The following is an 18,627-nucleotide window of genomic DNA, read 5'->3' on the forward strand; positions in this document are numbered from 1 at the left end:
AGCTTGCTATCCCCTAACACCGGCCCGGGCTTTTATGTGCAGAAAAACAGCTGCTGTGGCAGAGGTGAGGTGTGGAGTTTTTATAGCACGTGGGGGGCGGGGGTCAGAAAGAAAGAGGTTGAGAATCCCTGTTCTAGATCCTGCCTCCTTTTAGGAAAAGTCCAATCCAGAATTCCAGATCTGAGTCCATTCTCTTACCCTCCCAGACTATCTGGCCTAAACATTCGTTTGCATTATATAGTCCTGCAATCACCTGACGGCAGTCACATGTTCGCTGGACTACACTTCCCATCAGCCCCTCCAGACTACAGCCCCCAAAATGCCCTTGCTCTGGGCTGCACAGAGGACTGAGCCCAGGTCTGGCCAAAAGGCTCCCTTAAAGGGCTAGTGTGCAGCTTGTTCGAAGTGGGATGCATCAGTTATACACCGGCGGGGCGGTTGCACCACACGGGTTTTGCATTTGCTCCGCAGGCCATTGCTGGGGTCCTGCCCGGGAAGGGGAAACTGGAGGAGCGTTAAGGGGGATGGACAGAGTTGGCCAAGGCCACCCTGCTCTCGCAGAACCTCCTCTCTCCAATGGCTCTGCTGGCACAAGAAATGCCAGGACATCGTCAGTGCCCGGCTCTGCTCCAGAGCTTGTCCCCATTAGCGTTATTATCCCCAGCGTCTTCCGTGCTCTCCTAGCACTCGCGATCACCAATGGCCTTGCCCAGCCTGCTTGGGCAACGCACCAGGAAGCAGAGCCAAGCCCCTTGTGTTCTGAGCATGTGTCCGGCATGCAGCCGTGCCCTGCCAAAGGGTGCGGTCCCAGCCCTCCTTGGGCACGAATAGTTCATTTCTAATGGCCAGTCACACCCAATGGCTACGTGACACCAGCGTCACTCTCCTCCAGGGGCTGGAGACAAAGCAACGCCCTTCCCCCTGGGCAGAGCAAAACACCCCACGTTCCTCCAAGGGCGCAGCTCAGCAGAAGGCGCCTCCCCTGCCCTTTACAGCAGGTCCATCATGATCCTGCCCCCCGGCTTGCTTTGGAGGGAGCTCATAGTTAGCTGCATTACACTAGGCAGCTAAGGAGCCCTGGGTTCTCTCCCCTGCTCTGCTGAGTGAACCACGGCACGTCACCCTGTTCTGTGCCTCAGTTTCCTCTCCCACCTTTTGTCTGTCGCAAGCTCTTCAGGGCAGGGGGCTTTAGGCCCTACCATAACAGAAATAATAGCAGGGTCTGAACCCAGCTGACTCACCAACCAGCCCTGGCTTTAAGCTACTATCCACCTTAGGCTGGGTTTGAACTGGTGTACTGTTAGCTCTGAGCCAGCCAGACAGCCAGCCACCCCCTTCCTCAAGGGCTTAGAAAAGGTTCAGTTCTGGTGTCAGTCCTCATTCTAGCCAAACTGTGTCCCAGAGCCTCTTTGGTTAACCAAAAACAACGAGGAGTCCTTGTGGCAGCTTAGAGACTCAGAGATTTATTGGGCATAAGCTTTCGTGGGCTAGAACCCACTTCATCAAGAACTCAACCTGAGAGAGCGACCAGCAGTGCGGGGGTAGCGGCACTCTCTTCCCCAAAGAAGGAATAAGCTGATTAACACATCCCCTCTCCCTTGCCATGCGCTCAGCCTCGTGTTCTGTGAGGTTGGGCTCTTTTTTCTCCCCTCCGAGCATGTACCAGCCACTAATGAAGTTCTAATTATCCCGGCCAAGTGATTTCCATTAGCACGTCTGATTCACAACCCTGGGCCCGAAAGAAAAACTTCATTAACGCAGCTCTCACCTGCCTGCCTCCGGAGGTGGCAAGGTGTTGGCTGGTGGAGGAAAAGATCCTGCCATCAATCTGCTTTGATGCCACGTGCGGCTCTGCTGCCGGTTCAGCCTGGAGCTACCATAGCATGCTATGACCAGTAACAGGGGCAGGGGTGTTCTTTGAGTTCAGGAGGTCAACCAAGCTGATCACAACGGGCCTTAAAAGCTGAGTCAGGCCCCTACAAGCTCTCGAGGCACCGTGCTGCCAGAGCATTTGGAGGCCAGACGCGTTAAAGAGCGAGAGGTGCTCAGAGGATGGGCGTATTGTTCCCAGCAAAGGAGGGAGGGGGAGCCCCTGGAGGATAGCCCGAAGTCCGATGGACCACAGGAACTAGCTGCTTTGTAAATCCCCCTCCCACACACACATAATTGCTGGTAGCAGGGGGCTGACGCCTGTCTCTCTTTGGAGGAGGTTTCATTACAAGCTCTGTGGTGCAGTAATGCTGCTGGAAGACTGGCCTATGGACTCCCCTAGTGTGGGGTGCGGCGGGGGGGTCCAGCCATAGCCCTGGTGCTCAACACTTACCACACTGCGAGCCCACGGTACAGTAGAAAGAAACCCCTCCAATCACAGAAAGGATGTGGAGCAGGAGGGAGGTCATCCTCCCCCCCGTTGGCTGAGAACCGATTCATAAAAGATCAGGGTTGAAAGGGACCTTAGGAGGTATCTAGTCCAACTCCCTGCTCAAGCAGGACCAATCCCCAGACAGATTTTTGCCCCAGATCCCTAAATGGCCCCCTCAAGGATTGAACTCACAAGCCTGGGTTTAGCAGGCCGATGCTCAAATCACTGAGCTAGCCCCCCGCAGAAGGGGACAATAAGCATGCTGTAAGATGGTCTGGCTTGCTGGGCTTGCAGGCACTAGGATCCCCAGCCACACCGATCGGCTAAGGACCAGGGCATCGCGAACAGCAATGCAGCCGCGTAGCCCGCCCCTTGATAACTCCCCCAGCACCACCACACGCTGTGACTTCCGCAGATCTCTCCCTCACCTTGCCTGGGTCCAAGGTGGGGGCTGGACCTGGGACCTTGGCCTCTGAAAAAGCCCCAGCTGCTACTGCTTGAGCTAAAGGAATCACTCTATGATGCCAGGCAGCTAGAAAATATCTTCTGTAGGGGGCCAGCCACCAGAAGGAGACAGCATCCCACGCAAGGACAGGCAGGTTGTGCTACCACCGTACTTAAAGCAACATTAGGATGATTTCAGCCTGGGATCCTGCTCAGTCTGGCAGAGGCCTCTAGATCAGTGGTTCTCCAACTATTGTACGGGGGACCCCTTTCACACAGCAAGCCGCTGAGAGCAACCCCTCTTATAAATTAAAAACACTTGTTTATATATTTAACACCATTATAAATGCTGGAGGCAAAGCAGGGTTGGGGTGGAGGTTGACAGCTCGCAACGCCCCATGTAATAACCTCACGACCCACTGAGGGGGCCCAACCCCCAGTTTGAGAACCCCTGCTCTAGATCCTTTCTCACAGCGCCTTTTCCCTCCCACAGTCAGAGGCGCTAGAGGAGAATCAGCTGGGCTTCCTTCTTAAAGGGACAGTACACCCCATCCCTGGTCCTCCTGGGTCGGGGGGCGGACACCTCCTTGTTGCAGAGTCACAGAGAGAGATGAAAGATTGAGCGATGGGCTTTTTGTTGTCATTTAAGGGGAGAGGTGCAGGCAGCAAGAGGCCGAGGATTAGCCAAGCCTCCAGCTGGGGGCAGGGCAAGGACAGGCCACCCGCGCCAATGGGAGAGCACCGAGGCAGGCGGCTGGGCAGGCTGCAGACCCATGCAGCGGGCTTTAGCAGGAGAGAGCAGCATCCAGCCTTGCAGCAGAGGAACCAAGCTGCCTTACGTTTGGAGAAGGCCAGTGGCCACACGTGCAGCCAAGGGCGAGCGCAGACAGGCCTGCAAGTTGCAGGTTTCCCAGCAGAGGGGCCAGGTCTGAAGGGGTCTCTCCCAGCTGCAGGCAGAATGGTGCTGGCTGGCCAGCCTTGAGCATCAGCAGCATTAAGTGGAGAGATCCCGTGGATCTCGCCTGCAGAACTTGTCCCGCGGGGCACAAGGACTCGCCCCAGTTAACCAACCCAAACAGATGGGGAACTTGTCTGTTTCGGCCCTGCCCGGGGCAGACCGATGGGGCGCATGCACCGGTCCATAGCGCCGGCCGCCTGGGAATCTCAAAGCTCTTTAGGGTGACCAGACTGCAAATGTGAAAAATTGGGATGGGGTGGGGGGTAATAGGAGCCTATATAAGGAAAAGACCCCAAAATTTGGACTGTCCCTATAAAATCAGGACCTCTGGTCACCCTAAAGCTCTTCCTCAACTTTAAGGAACTCACCCAACACCCCATAGAAGCTAAACCATTGGACAGAGCCGGGGAGGGAGGCACGGGGTAGTGGAGTGATCGGGCTGAGGTCATATAGCGAGCGAGCGACAGAGCCAGGGACAGAACCCAGGAGTCCTGACTCCCGGGGGTGGGGGGGGGGCATGATCAGCCCTGCTGTGGTGCAAGAGTTTGTGCCTCCTCTATTCAGAAACTGCCGGGGGCCAGTTCAATCCCAACGTGCATCTAATTTGCTTCCGAGCCTTGGAGGAGGCCAGGGTGCAAACCGGCCCTGGCCACACCCCTCCCTCCTCTAGCCCACCCATGCCCCCTAACCACTCCGCCCCCTGCACTCTGGGGCTGCCGTGCCCTCTGCCCAGGCTATCACAGCTGTGGGGGAAGCCAGTCTGTGGATCCCCAGGTGATTTTAAGCAGAGGGTTTCCTTTGCACCGACTCTGCCTCCCCTCTCTATAAAGGGACCTTAGCGCGATGAAAAAGTGGCTCCCCAATACCCCCACGCCCCCGCCGGCCACCTAACCACCAGACCACGCAGGCTCTGGCAATCTCGGCGGCACACATCAGCGCCCCTACCCGGGGAGCTTGCTGATTGCACAAGCTCCGCAGGCTGCAGCGACCCTGCTCGGGAGCTGGCCGAGGAGGCAGGTGCCTGTTTGGCTTGCTGCACGCTCCCCGCTTTCAGCTCGCTCTCCTGCCACGGCCGCGCATTACTTCGTGGTTACACCACAAGCCCCGAGGCCAGCTGGCTTCACGAGCTCGCAGGTGCGGGGGACCCAGCGGCTTTGGGGTTTTTTTTCCAAGGGGCGAGCGATCCGAGGCCCAGCTGACCTGCCCCTCCACTGAGGTAGCTGGTTGCGGCTGTGCAGAGGTTAACGGTGGCACCTTTCGCTCTGCCTGTGATCAAAGCAGGGTGCAGGCATGCAGCAGAGCACAGGGGAAGGGGCTGCGGACTGCATTGTAATTAGCACAGTGTAATTAGCACATCTGCCAGTTGCCCTCTTGGCCGAAGCATCAGGAGCTGAGCCAGGGATCACCAGACCTAGGAGCATGAGCTGCGACAGCTTGAGCTAGAGGGCAGGCTGATGAGGGGGCTAGAACAGATTCCTATCCTCGGGGGGTTGGCACAGAGGGGGGAAATAACACAATGCAGAGGAAACATCTGCCTTATCAATCCCACCGGAATCCCACCTCCTAACCATAGCCCCCATGGTCTTCCCATTGTGCGGCCAACCTCTAGTGGACAAACGTCCATACCAGAGCTGGAGCCCTAGGGGGCTGGGACACCTCCTTCTCCCAGCTACGGGGCTCAGGCCCGACATGCAGTGCTCACCATCACCACGGGGCACCGTGGCACCACTGTGGCTGTGTATCGTATAGCTAATGAGAGGAGGTTTGGAAGAATACGTTGGTGCTTTTTTGGTAAGTGTCCTTTCAAGCAGGAGGGAATACGTCATGTATAGAATCGGGTAGCGTCCCTTTAAATAGTAGGGGAGCCTTCCCTCGCTCCAGCTAGCGAGATGGGCCCCTTTCCCACAGTGTCTGAGCACCTCATAATCTTTCCTGTATTACCTCATAGCCCACTATAGGGCTGGGCAGGGCTGTTATCCCCATTGTTAGGGGGGAAACTGAGGCACAGAGAGGCTAAATGATATCCCCAAGCTCACACAAGACCTTGTGGTTGTGCCTCCCTGTATTCTACTGCAGAAGCCACCAGCCCGAAACAGAACAGTAGGATGGATATGTGGCCAGGTCCGTGAATTGTTTTAGTAGAATTATTTGGAACCCAGCTGCATCCATGTGGTTTCCTTGTAGCCTCAGGGCTCTGTTGAGAGCAATGGCCTAGCCCTGAGAAAATGTTTGGAAGTGGTTTTGGGGTGCCCCCGCCTGACGCTTTCTCAGGGCGTCCAGAACTACAAGGCACCTCATTACCCTTCTCCCTCAGCAAGAGATCTGCTGATGCTAAACAGGGAAAGCATAGCAGGGACGTAGTTGGCAGAGTTGACACACAGCTTGCTGAGTGGCTCAGAATCATGCTACAGGCACTGAAAAACTGGATTGTGATGCAATTCCCCAGTGAGAAGGTGGGAAACAAACCAAACAAAGCAAAGGTTACAGGGTTTTATTCTTGTTTATTTTGGGTGAAGGGAGTAGAACAGAGGAAAGCATAACGTAAAGAGAACAGCATGAAGGGCAGAGTTTTGAGCAGTTGATTTGGGGTGGCTAACAGATCGCGGGGACAGGGAGTTGTCAGCCCCAGTTTGGTGCTGGCAAATCTCTCTTGTGCTGAGGCAGGGCGGCGACACAGCAAGCTAAGGTTTTGGGTGCTGCCAAGAAAGCGTCACACCCTATTTCTGATGTCGCCATTCAGGAGTGTTAACCTAGACTGCTTCGCAGGTTTCGCTGCCTATTTGCAAAGTTGCTCTCACCAAAGAACTGAGCCCAGCAGAAGCCTTCTCATATGGGAGCTGAAACAAAGACAGCACAAACTGAGGGGAAAAAAGAGTGGAAAGTATCATCCACATGATGCTCTGTTTTGCACAGAGCTCAAGGCTGGACTTAGCACTGCTCAGCACCCAGAATCGGGGCTGGAGTTTCAGAAAAGCTCAGCTGCCATTCAAGCACTGAGGGGACAGTTTTCGAATGCATCAAAGGCTCTGTTAAGGCTGCAGTGTGATTGCAGCTTTTGTAGCCAGACCTGAACTAGCTTTCATCTAAGTGACTCAGGCACCAATAGCAGAGAAGCCATGGCAGCATGAACTGTAGCCCAGGCGAGCTGCCAGAGTATGCAGGAGCCTGGGCAGGAACTCGGGTGGCTAGCCCAGGCTGCCATGGCTTCAGTGCTCTTGGTATTTCAGCTAGCTGGAGTAAAACTCCGGTATCTACCTTCCCACTGCCGTGTGGGCAGCCCCTACATCAGTTAAGAGAGTGAAGTCCCACTGACTTTCCATTTGACCAAACCGAAGTAAGAGCCAGATTTTCAATAGTGTCAGGACGAGAGCTGGTCAAAATGCAGAACTCCCATTCTGTGGGGAAGTCTAACGTTTCCTTTCATCCCAAATCTGAATGAAAAATGAAAATTTCCCAATTTTGTGCGACATGAAAGTCACAATTTTGTTCAGCCCGCATCCAGGAGTTCGCTTCTGTTTGTCATTTCTGCTCAGGCATTGTTCCTGCAGAAGAAACATTTATTAACCCATTAGGTATTTCCATCTTCTTCTGGGTCCTTCAGACTTACCTGGATGCTACCAGCCTGCCCAATTCAAAGCCCACTGAAGTCAATGGAGTCTCTACATTGGCTGCAGTAGACTTTGGCTAAGCTTGATAATTATTATGGACAAGGGCGGAAAGCCTCAAGAGTTTTCCCATTGAATTCAACAGCATGAGGCTTTCACCCAGATCCCCAGCTGGTATAAATCGGTGTCACACCATTGACTTCAAGGCAGCAACACCGATTTATACGAGCTGGGGATCTGGTCCATTGACTTAAATAGCGCTAGGTTGGTTTACACCAGCTGGGGATCTGGCCTTCTCTCTCCATGTTCTTTCTTCAGGCATATTCTCTCCTCCATCGCCTCTGTTTCACTTGGTATTTTGCTTACCAAACATTTTGTTTGCTACACACTTCCTCTGTGGTTTCAACCACTATGTGCTTTGTAGCCTCATATCTCCCCTGGTCTTGGGGCTTGTGTTTTTATGCTTATCGCCTCTTCAGCTGCAGAGCAAAGTGCTTTATTCTTCCCCAAAGAGGACAGGAATTCATTTGCACCTTTGTTCTGTGGGTTCAGATTCAGAGATCTGAAGGCCGGAACTTTTCCTGTCCCCCCTCCTCCCCCTAGTCTAGATTTCCAACACCCTTTCCAAAAAAACATGCCCGCCCAATTTGCAATCCATTGTGAAATGCTGCATCCCTGCAGGTCCTACAGGGATTTGTTTGCTGAAATCAGGTAGCTGGGGCCAAGCTTACCTGATTAGTGCAAACGATGTGTGCAAGAAGGGGGTTTCATTCCACTGCTCGTGTGAAGTGATGCACATGCAAATGCTGAGGGCGCGCTATCGTGCGGCTGGCAGTTGCACAGTTGGCATTTTGCAAGTGGAAGTGACCACTGAGCTGTGCTATAAACAGTAGCTTGTTTCTTTGTTGTGGCGGGTCAGTCTCTCCTCTTTGCAACTTAAAAGGTCCAATCCCAAGCCAAGGTATGGGGCTGTAAATAGGGCACTGGTGAAGAGTCAAGCCACCTGGATGCTATCTACTGTGGGATTTTAGTCATTTCTCCAGCCTGGGCCTCTGTCCCCCTCCCATCCTTTGTCGGGCTTGTCTATTTAGACTGTAAGCATTTGGGGCCAGAGATTCTCTCTTACTATGTGCTGGTACAACACCTGGCATTCTGAGGCCCCGATCTCCATCCCTGCCTCTAGCTGCTACTGTGATACAAGTAATAATAATATCCCTGCTTGGAAGTGGCCAAGCTCCTAGGGAAGTATCCTGACGGCCGCACTTCAGTCTTGAAAAGCAGCAGCAATTTACGACGGATCTGGCTGCGTTTCTTAAAGCACAGCAGTAACACGGCATCCTGAATTGAAACCCCGAGCACCAAAAACGTGACATGCTGCAGTTCCCCCAATCAACTCCAGGGGGCGCCGCCGTGCCCCAATTAAGCCCCATTCCCCTCCCCACCCCACCCCGCCCGCCATGAGGAGTGGGGTTCCATTGAAGGGGCTGGAAAAGCCAGGCTGTGTAACGTGGGAGGGGGAATCTACCACCCAGCAGCTGTTCCCGTCACTGACTTAAGTGGGCTTTGGATCAATGCCTCACGCTAGTATAGAAGTGAGATCGGGGATGGGGGGGGAGCATGTAGAGTAGTCAGCATGTTTCCCATGGCTTTTTTTTATCGTGCCTCTTCCCTCTCCCTCCCCCCCCCCACGGGGATGTGAAAGGTCCCAATCCAGCGGTGAGGGAGGGGCATGGCAGGGCCAGGGCCAGAGGAGGTAACGCAGGGAGCATTCTCACACAGGCGTCCCACCTAACTGCCCGGGGACTTGCAAAGCTTTTGCTTTTGCTTGTCCTATTTCCCTCCCACCCCCGCCACCGTGGTTCTAATCTTACTGTTGTGAAAACACCGCAGTAAATCTGAAACAATCCAGCAACGATGTGAATCAGGCCCCCGTAGGGCCCGGTTACGAGGTCGCTTCAACTTATTCACCTTCCCTGGCCTGCGATACTAACATCAGGTCTGTGTAGTGGTGAAAACACATGAGCTGGTCCATTCCCCAGCCCTGGGTGAGAGGGAAGCGGTGCGGATTCGATCCCCACCTCTGCCACTCCACTCACCAGCTGCGTGAACTTCAGCCTGATTTCGGTGCCTCTGTTTCCCACACCAAGATTGGTCTGCAGGGTTCTTCCCCATGATCCACGACATTTCCAAGCAGGGAAGGCTATTAGGCTACATCGACGCCACTGCTGCATGTCAGGGCAGACGTCATTACAGCGGTGGGAGAACCCAGCGCTGTCTGTACCGGAGCAACATAGCTGGGTCGAGCTAACTTTTTAGTGGAGACCTGGTCTTATTGTTTGTATTAGGGTGGTACCTGAGATCAGGGTTCTGTTGTTGTACTAAGGTGGAAAATGTCAACTTTGCTGAACATTTTTTGATTTTCTCTGGTGGAAAATTGAAAAGAGGGATCCCCGCGGAAGACCCTTGTCAATTTCACATGCCGCCTGCTGGGGGAAAGTGAAACTGACAACAGTCTTCCCAAGCATGCCTCGAGAAGCCAAAAGATTCCGTTGTGGTTCTCCCCGTACAGATTTTATCTGGAAATCCCTCCCTTCCTGCAAATTTTTTTTACATTTTTGACTTTTCATTTGGGACACAAAATTAAACAAAGAAAGTAAACTTTTTCTCAGGAAGGGATTTCCAGTTTCTGGCCAGCTCTTGCTAAGTCCCAGAGACCAACAGATTCACCCCACGCTAACATAGCCAAGACAGACCCTCATGAACCAGCTGTTCTCACATGGTGAATCAGGTTCCAGCCCACCCAGCTGAAGCCTGATCCAATGCTGACTTTATGTAACTTTGTGGAGTTAGCAGTTTGACTCCAGTGTAGCTGGGAGTGAATCAGGCCCATTTTCTTTCCCTCTCCCAGTGATATAACTTCCCTGACCACTAGAGATGGGCTTGAGCTGTGATCATGAAAAGGAGAGGCAGAGGGAGGGGGCATGAAACAAACAATTTATCTGTTAAGGGGTGGCTCCCTCTATCAAAAGTTTGGGAAGCCCTTCACTCCTTGCCAGAGCTGGAAGCAGAACCCAGGAGTCCTGTGCCTGGCTCTGTCCATTAGACCATATGCTCTCGCCCTCACAAGTTAAAAAATAGAACCCAGGAGTCCTGGCACCCAGTCTTCTGTTCTAACCACTAGACCATACTCCCTCCAAAAGCCAGGAATAGAACCCAGGAGTCCTGACTCCCAATCCTCTACTCCAAGTACTAGACCAACACTTTGTCTCCGACCAAGCAGATTATATTATCCCGGGGAATTTAAATGCAAAAGCGAACAGGCCAGCACTGACCCACACAGTCCAAAAGAGAAGAGATTTTGGCTGCCAACTGATGCTTCAGTCTATAGGTAACTTTTATTCGACTTATTCTGTTTCACAGAGCACAGGATCTCTTCAAAGAGAACGTACACAAAAGGAAGATACATATAGACCAATGTCTTTCCACATTCCCCTGAGCTGGGGATCATGTTTGTTGGGTCAGTCAAGAGCATGCAGCACAGAACAATGACTGACAGGCCGCTTGGATCTCCCGACTGGGTACTCGGTTGGGAGAGGGGTGGAGATTATACCACATCACATATTTCTGCTTTAGATTGTTGGACTAGAACGGGGCGTGGGTGTGGGGGGGTTGAAGTAACAGGCCCGGAGCAGCCTACAGTAAATGACACACCGAGAGCTCACTGCAGACCACGCATGGGGAAGGGGTCGCGCTGGGCTCTTCACACAGAGCCGTGCGTTGTCACATCAGGCTTTGCGCCACAATGCGGAATGCGTCAGATCCCTGGAGATGGACCCGGGTGGCCCAGCCCAACCTCCCCTCTCCATCATTTCTGCTTCTCGTTGGCTCTGAGGTAGATTTCATGTGGATGTGGGACAAGTGGTGTCAGTAGTGGGGAAATTAAATTGCTCGCGGGCACTTCTCTAGCCCTTGACTCCTCCCCCCCAAGTGCTGGCCCCTCCCCCAACCTTAAAGTGACATGACTTCAATATGGCTGGAATCCTCCGTCCACTGAAAATGCTTGTCCTTGCCTGTGATCCACAGCTTGTGGGTGAGTATGTTACCAGAGCATGGAAAGGAGTGATCCACCAGCCGAGGAGGACGCAGCCAGCTCCTCTGTCTGCATAAATCGACGTGGCACCATTGACGTCAGAGGGGATACGCTGATTTATGCCAGGTGGCCTTCCAAAGAGACTCAAGCCCTTTCAGCCCTCGCTGACGTCTGTGGGACTTGAGGGTGCTCAGAGCCTGCTTAAAATTTTTCTGCAATCTCGCAGGATTGAGCCCTGTTTGCCCAACGCCACGAGATGCAGCACAACATGAGATATGGGGTTGAGGATGAAGCCATGAGTGGCGGGGTGTTAGCCCCCACCTCCCCAGAATGCACAAAACCAGTTTGAATGCGTTTTCCCAAAGGCCCATGTCCCCGTTAGACTCGGGCACCTCACACGGGCCACTGGCATCAGCGCTGCTTGGAAGCATCTGGAATTGCTCTGATTCATAGACTTTGGGTATGTCTACACTGCGATGAAACACCCAGGACTCACGGAGCTCAGGCTGCAGGGCTATAAGACTGTACTGTAACTGTCTGGCGTTAGGCCGGGGTGCAGGCTCCAGGACCCCACAAGGGTGAAGGATTCCAGGCATTGACACTACAGCTTTCTAGCCCCACAGCCCAAGCCCGAGTCAGGTGACACGGGTCAGCCATGGGAGTTTATCCGCGGTGCAGACACACCCATTAAGGCCAGAAGGGATCAAAATGATCCACGCTCCTGCGCAGACCCACCCCGGGTGGCTTGTGTGTCAGTTACACATAACGCAGGCCAGGGCGCCGTAACCAGTGATTTCCACATCAAGCCCATCAGTAAATTCATGGTCCTATAATTCCGGCATCCATCCACCCCGGGTCGTCAGCACCATCAGCCAGTAACGAACCCGTGGGCCACTCAGCATGTGGGGTCAGAGGCTAGTCATCACGCCAGCCAGCCCCCAGGTCACCCGAGCCACAGGTTGCCCTGCTCTGATCCTTGTTAAATCACAAACCCTTCTTATGGCAATTTGGAAACCTCTAAATTCCAGGCGTCTCTCAGTTCCATGGACAAACCCCACAATCCAGGGCTCCGCTAGCCATGGAATTGTTCCATTTGTGGATCCGCGTATTCCAGCCTTGTCCCCGGTCAGCTTAATGCGCCAGAGTGAAACTAAATGAGAACGGGGCACTCTTGGTGTGGAATAAAAGGCTCCATGCATGGGGGTTAATCGGGAACAACTAATAGACTTTCCATTTACACTGTGCTTTAATCTGCATTAACCTTCAAGTATGGACAAGCCCTTCCCTTCTGAAAGTTTCCTCAGACAAGGAGCTCGGGATTCCCCGTGGGCCCAGAGAATCCTCACCCTAAGTAAACCAATTTCACATCACACCCACTCCCCAGCACAATTTGAGAGTGGGGCCCAAACCCTGCCTCTGAATACCCCTTGAAATGCCAGGGATTTGGTCGCTCCAGATTAACTGTTAGTGGTTTCAGCTCATCTCTAGGCAGAGCATTGGGGTGAAAGGGCCAGTTCGTTATTAATTACATTTTCCACTCCAATGCCGGAGGGCGAACTCCATCTCCCAGCCCACGGCGCTGCCAAGAGCGAGCGAGATTCTCTTCCTTCCCTTCCCCGCCCCAGAGTTTGGACGAATGCCACCAGCTGAGGATCTGGCCCAGAGAAACAGCCGACGCCTACCCAGAGAAGCACTGCTACAGCTGCTAGTTTTATCAGCACCCTGGCGAATGACAAAGGACTGGGGGTTTGACCAGCACAAAAATGATCTCTGGGTCCTGCTAGGAAAAGCATCTTCACTGTACGGGCACTTCTGATGAACAAATGACTCCATGTAGATCCATTGAGACAGTCCCCGCGGGGGAAAAGGGGGCAGCTGGCCAGTCTGAATGGACTTGGTGTAGATCAGTACCACGCAAAGGTGCTTAGTAAGGCCGGAGAGAGACACTGGATCATGGACCCATGCAGGTGACTGCCGCGGAATTAACACGATGCCGTCACACCAGTGTCACAGGCCGTCACGGGACTGCGGGCAAGGTGAGGGCGTGACCACTGTGCGGGACACAGAAAGGATCCTTGCTACATGGTAACTAGCTACTCAAAGCAACGTGTCAGGATGTAGGAGGAGTCAACGGCACGTCAAAGAGAATAGAAATACACCAGGGACGTACATAGGTGCCGCCGGAGTCAATGACAAAACTAGCCATTGACTACGGCCCCTAGCCGACAGGAAGTTCAGTGCAATATTATAGGATGTCCATGCTACACCTCTAGAAAGTGGGTTTCATTTCTCATCAGCGGTAGTGGACTGGAAAGATGCTTTAACTAGCAGCCAAAGGCCAAGGCAGGTTGGTTTGAAAGCTCTCAGGGACCCAACAGTGACCAAAGCTGAAGAGAACCAACCACCCTGTAACAATTAAACCCCTGCGGGGAGAGACTCAAACTGCACTGAGATTCTCACAGACAGGTGCATGGAAACTCTGCGCCTCTCACCGAAGCAGCTTTCAAAGTGGGGGTCTGGGGGGGGGGGGGGCTCCATCCTCCATCAATCCTCCCTGAGATCATCCAGAGAAACCAAATGACACAGCCAGAGCTGTAAAGGAAGCAGGAGTAAACGGCAAGCAACACCCTCTGTAAGAAGCCACCACCGACGGGTCTGCTCTCCCCCAGTGCCTGGACCGCAGCATCCCCCCATCTGGCACAAGCATCACCAGGTATTGCAGATCCTGGGGACATGGGGGGAGGGAGGGGAAGAGGGAGAGGTGAGTCTCTTACAGTTCAGTCTTTCCTGCAGCTACTGAAGATTTGGAGGTATTTAGGGAGCTGTGTTGCTCCCCACGTTTTCATGCAGCATCCAAAGGGGGCCAGGGCTGTAAGGAAGTCGGGATGAGGAGACTCAGATCTTACTGTTCTCCAGGTGCGAATCAATGTGCTTTATCAAAGCATCGTCCGGGTAGCCGATAGGGAACGCCAGCTGGCAGAGGGGGCAGCTTCGGATGTCGGAATCCACCGTCTCCATCAGCAGCTGCGGGGCAAGAAGGGGCAAGAAATGACCTTTCTGCTGAAAGGAGAGTCCCAGGTTCCTCCCCAGAGCTGTGGGGCTGGAAGCCCAGCGGATGATGATCAGCAGAGTTCCACTGATGTCAATGGAGCAGGCCCAATTCACAGCCCCGGGAGACTGTTCTGCAGCCCACCAGGTCTCCCCTTTCTCAGGCTTTGCTGGGATCTTCAGCCTGAATTCCCCCCTCATTAATTTCAACCCACTCCTTGGGGGGTTATGCCCCACCCTCCCTCTCCTGGCAGCTTTCAAGGACGCAGAGTGGCAGGTGTCAGCTGCCCTCAGTCACTAGGAGGTGCTTCTGGGAGAGGTGCACTAGGGTCCACTAGGCACAGCTCAGCTCAAGGCTGGAAGCCAAACTTCCCCACATTCCTTATCTGGTTACAGGCTTTCCCGAGGCCTCCAGCACCACAGTAACCAACTGCCTCAGCCCCTCACAGGGTAGGAAAGTATCACAGCCCCCTCATTTTACTGATGGGGAAACTGAGGCACACAGTGGTTAAGTGACTTCCCGAAGGTCACGCAGCTCGGCAGCGGCAGAGCCAGGACCTGAACGCAGCTCTCCCCACCCTTAGCCACAGGACCACCACTCCTCTTCCTCCCCGGGTCCTACATTCTGGGTCAGACACATTACTGAGAAAAGAGGCCAAATATCCCCACGTCCGCGGGTTCAGCTAGGCCGTCCCAGACCAGGGTGGAGGTGGCACTGCTGCAAAGAAGCTCGCAGCGGGATAAGCAGTGGGTTAGGTAGTAACAAAGGCTATCGCTTACGTTGATCGACGGCCAGGACTGCGCGTGCTCAGCCCTGGAGTAGGAGGCAGCTGTCCGGTGCGTGGTGGAGTCGGGGATGGGGAAGCCTGCACAGAAAGAGGCGCAGCGGATGGCTCCCATTTCGGGACTGGGGGGGCTGGGGACGCTCCACTCGTCTTCGTCCGAGGACTGCTTCTCGAAGCGCAGGTGCTCCTCGAAGGCATCCCTGGTGCTCCCGGGCCCGCCAGCCCCCCCGATGTAAACCTCACCATAGGGACGGTGCTTTGGCAGCGTGGAGGCTTCGGGCTGCAGCCACAGGGAGTGGCTCTGCCGGTAGACGGCAGCATCGCTCATCTCTGAGTAGCTGCGACGCCCCTGGAAGCTGGCTTTGATGTGGTGGCTTGGGGGCTTCGAGTACCCCAGATCCATCATGTTCCTCTCACTGGCGGGGGGTGCCCGGTGCTGGGAGGCGGGGGACGGGCAGGAGGGGGCCGGGGAGCGGCGCTGCTGGGCGGGGGACTGGCTCGGGGGGGGCGCTGGGGAGCAGCGCTGCTGGGCAGGGGACTGGCATGCGGGGGGCGCCGGGGAGCGGCGCTGCTGGGCGGGGGACTGGTTGGGGGGGACAGGAGACCGCCGCTGCAGCGCGGGAGACTGGCACTGAGGGACCGGGGGCCGGCCTTGCTGAACCGGGGGCGGGCAGGGCGGCGCCGGGGAGCGGCGCTGCGAGAGTGGGGAGTGCCTCTGGCCTGCAAAACAACGGGACAAAGACAAGCAAGTCAGCAAGGGGACACCCCACCCTTCCCCATGTGCGTGCACGCAGCACAGAGAGCAGTGCCCTGGGGATGGTACCACCGGGCAGGGACCAGCTCAGCCTACGCGGGCACCAGGACCGTCCCGATCACAGAAAGAATCCAGGCCCTTGAAAGCCATCTCCCCTTCTGCCCCTAGAGGAGGCCCTTCCAGGCCTGAGGCGTACAGGAAGGGTAGCAGGGACGTCCCAGGGAGCGGGTGATGGGGTGACAGCCTGACCTCAGGGCTCTGCATCCCTCCCCAGCCCCTCTCAGATCCCAAACTCCGGGCCCTTCTGGTCAAGGGGGACGGTGCCGATCTCCCTTCGAAGAACCGAGCCCGCACAAACCCCTTGCCCCCGGGAACGTGCTCACCACCGTTGATGGCCTGCTCCTGCAGCAGGGTCCGGAGGATCTGGCTCTGCAGGGAGCTGAGGGTCCTCAGCTGGCACAGCTCTTCGGTCAGCTCGGTGTAGGCCAGCGCCAGGTTCACCCTAACACAGGGCGAGACAACAGAGCAAGGCATAAAGCGACCCCCATGGAGACAGCCTGGCTGGGGTCAGGGAGAGCCCCCTGCCCCGGTTCTGCTGAGCCACTGTGACCTCTCAACTGTGAGGGGTGACTGCAGGGGGGGGGGCATGGCCAGGGCAGAACAGAGCCAACTGCCATGGGAGAAGGGAGGAGGTGCTGGACCCTGCTAGCAGAGGGACTCCTGGGAGCCTGGGGAAGGCCCTGGGAGAGCTCTAGGGCTCACGTCCGGGGGTCCATCTGATCTCCCCGTCAGGGCCTGCGATCCTATAGCCCGAGGGAAGCGCGCTAACCCAGATCATCAGAACATGGTTAGAACAAAACAAGCCGAGGCCGCTGCTCATCACAGCGACCAGCAGAGGCCAGGCTGTCTGTACCCAGCGGTTGTCTCCGGTCCTACACTCTAGTTGGACACTCTTTGGGGCAGAGACTGGCCTTTTGTTCTGGGTTTAACCAGACCTTAGCTCAAGGGAGTCCTGGTCCACTCTCAGGCAGCACCATCACCCGCATTATAAATCACAGTGCAGGATAGGGCCAGACAAAAGCAGACAGCAGGTGCTAAGCTCCCTTTACAAACCGAGCCCAGGGCTCTAAGAAGGTTGAGCGACTTGCCCAAGGTCGCCGAGTGAGCCAGGATGGAACCCAGGCGTCCTGGCTTTCCCATCAAACAAACAACAATGCAACAGGAAAACGACGACTCTTCCCTCCCGCCGGGCTGCCATCCCCATCAACGCCTTTCCCGCGGCCCTGCCAACGTCGTCAACGCATGGAAGTCTCCCCAACAACTTCCGTGTTGCCTTCAAAAAACCCAGATTCGCTATGTTGACGTGAAGGGAGAACCTGTCTCATGAGGTTATCGAGGGGCTGTCAGGCTGGGCACGGGAGAGCGGTTGCGTTGAGCTGAGTGACTGTGACACCGAGGGGACCTGGGAGATGGCTCATCTAACAGCAGCGGACAGGTCCCCCCCCACTCCCGCCACCCCTAAAGAATCAGGGGTTGTTTTCACTCCGGCGTTCACAGGACAGATCCCCCTGCGAGGGGGCGATTGTTTGTTCTGACGTGCGGCCGGCGGGAGTGACAGGCGATGAAACGAAGGGCCCTGAAGGATCCGACTGGAAGGATTCTGTGAACAATGGGCGCGAGGTGCACACAGAGAGGAAACCCTCGTGAGCCCTAGAAGGCAGCAAGGAACCGTGTATAGTTCGCCTCTGTCAGCCCAGCAGCTACACTTCCTGGAGCTCCCCGGTGTCCTGAAACTCTCATGCTCCCCGGTTCTTCTAGGGGGTGAGGAACTCGGCATCAATCCCAGCTGGCATCCAGTCCTTAGCCAGCCTCGCAGAGAGAGCCCTGAACTTGCCGTGGGTACGGATCGCTAGGGACAAGCAGCCAGCCCTGATGTTTCCTGAAGGAGGCGGGCCATACCCGCTCCTGCCCAGAGGTGGATGCCCTTAGGATCCGTAAAGCCTGCGACCCCTCGGTTTGGGGGATGGTTTGTGGCTGTGCTGTCAGAGCTATGGCTGGTGGCACTAGGGCTGTTACGAGACCCCTCCCAGCAGCTGAGCCTGCTCCTCTGGCCCCACCAGGGTCAGCTCATGAGAGCAGCAGCAGCCCCCTTCTCCCCCAACCAAGCCTCCCATTGATTTCAACAGGCGCCGGAGTCAGGCCCTTAATAACGTCATTAAGAGACCACCGATCCCACCGCTGGCAGCAGCAGTCTCTGGGGCCTTGGTTATGTCACTTAACCTTTCCGCCTTCCCTGCCCTTCTGCAAAATGAAGAAACTAATCCCCTGCCCGCAGCAGGACAAGGCAACATCTTTGTCCCCACTCGGCAGATGGCGGCTCTGAGATTCACTGCTGAGGAGACATACCCCTTCTCAACTTGCCCAAGGTCACAGGGCAAACCAGTGGCAGAGCTGGGAATCCATCCCCCTAAAGCCATCCCTACTCTCTAAGCCAGGGGGTGACTGCGGTGCATAGGAGCCTGTGACATACAGCAGGACAGAGACGGGCTCACGCTGAAGATGCAACGGGCTGGGTGTGAAT

The 18,627-nt window shown here is 55.3% G+C and overlaps 1 protein-coding gene across 2 annotated transcripts in view; it reads right to left on the reverse strand.

The window, feature by feature from the left end:
- Positions 1-10,768: 10,768 nt before the first annotated feature.
- TBKBP1 (TBK1 binding protein 1) overlaps positions 10,769-18,627 on the reverse strand; it is a 57,802-nt gene continuing 49,943 nt past the window's right edge. For both annotated transcript variants that reach the window (XM_050934819.1, XM_050934818.1), the window contains exons 8-10: positions 16,430-16,548; positions 15,288-16,012; positions 10,769-14,483 (exon numbers count right to left, since the gene is read on the reverse strand). In XM_050934819.1, the coding sequence (XP_050790776.1) occupies positions 14,355-14,483; positions 15,288-16,012; positions 16,430-16,548 (973 nt within the window). In that variant the 3' untranslated portion in view covers positions 10,769-14,354. The remainder of the gene's footprint in view (positions 14,484-15,287; positions 16,013-16,429; positions 16,549-18,627) is intronic.

This window comes from Gopherus flavomarginatus, chromosome 25, assembly GCF_025201925.1.
Source record: "Gopherus flavomarginatus isolate rGopFla2 chromosome 25, rGopFla2.mat.asm, whole genome shotgun sequence".
NCBI classification, from domain to species: Eukaryota; Metazoa; Chordata; order Testudines; family Testudinidae; genus Gopherus; species Gopherus flavomarginatus.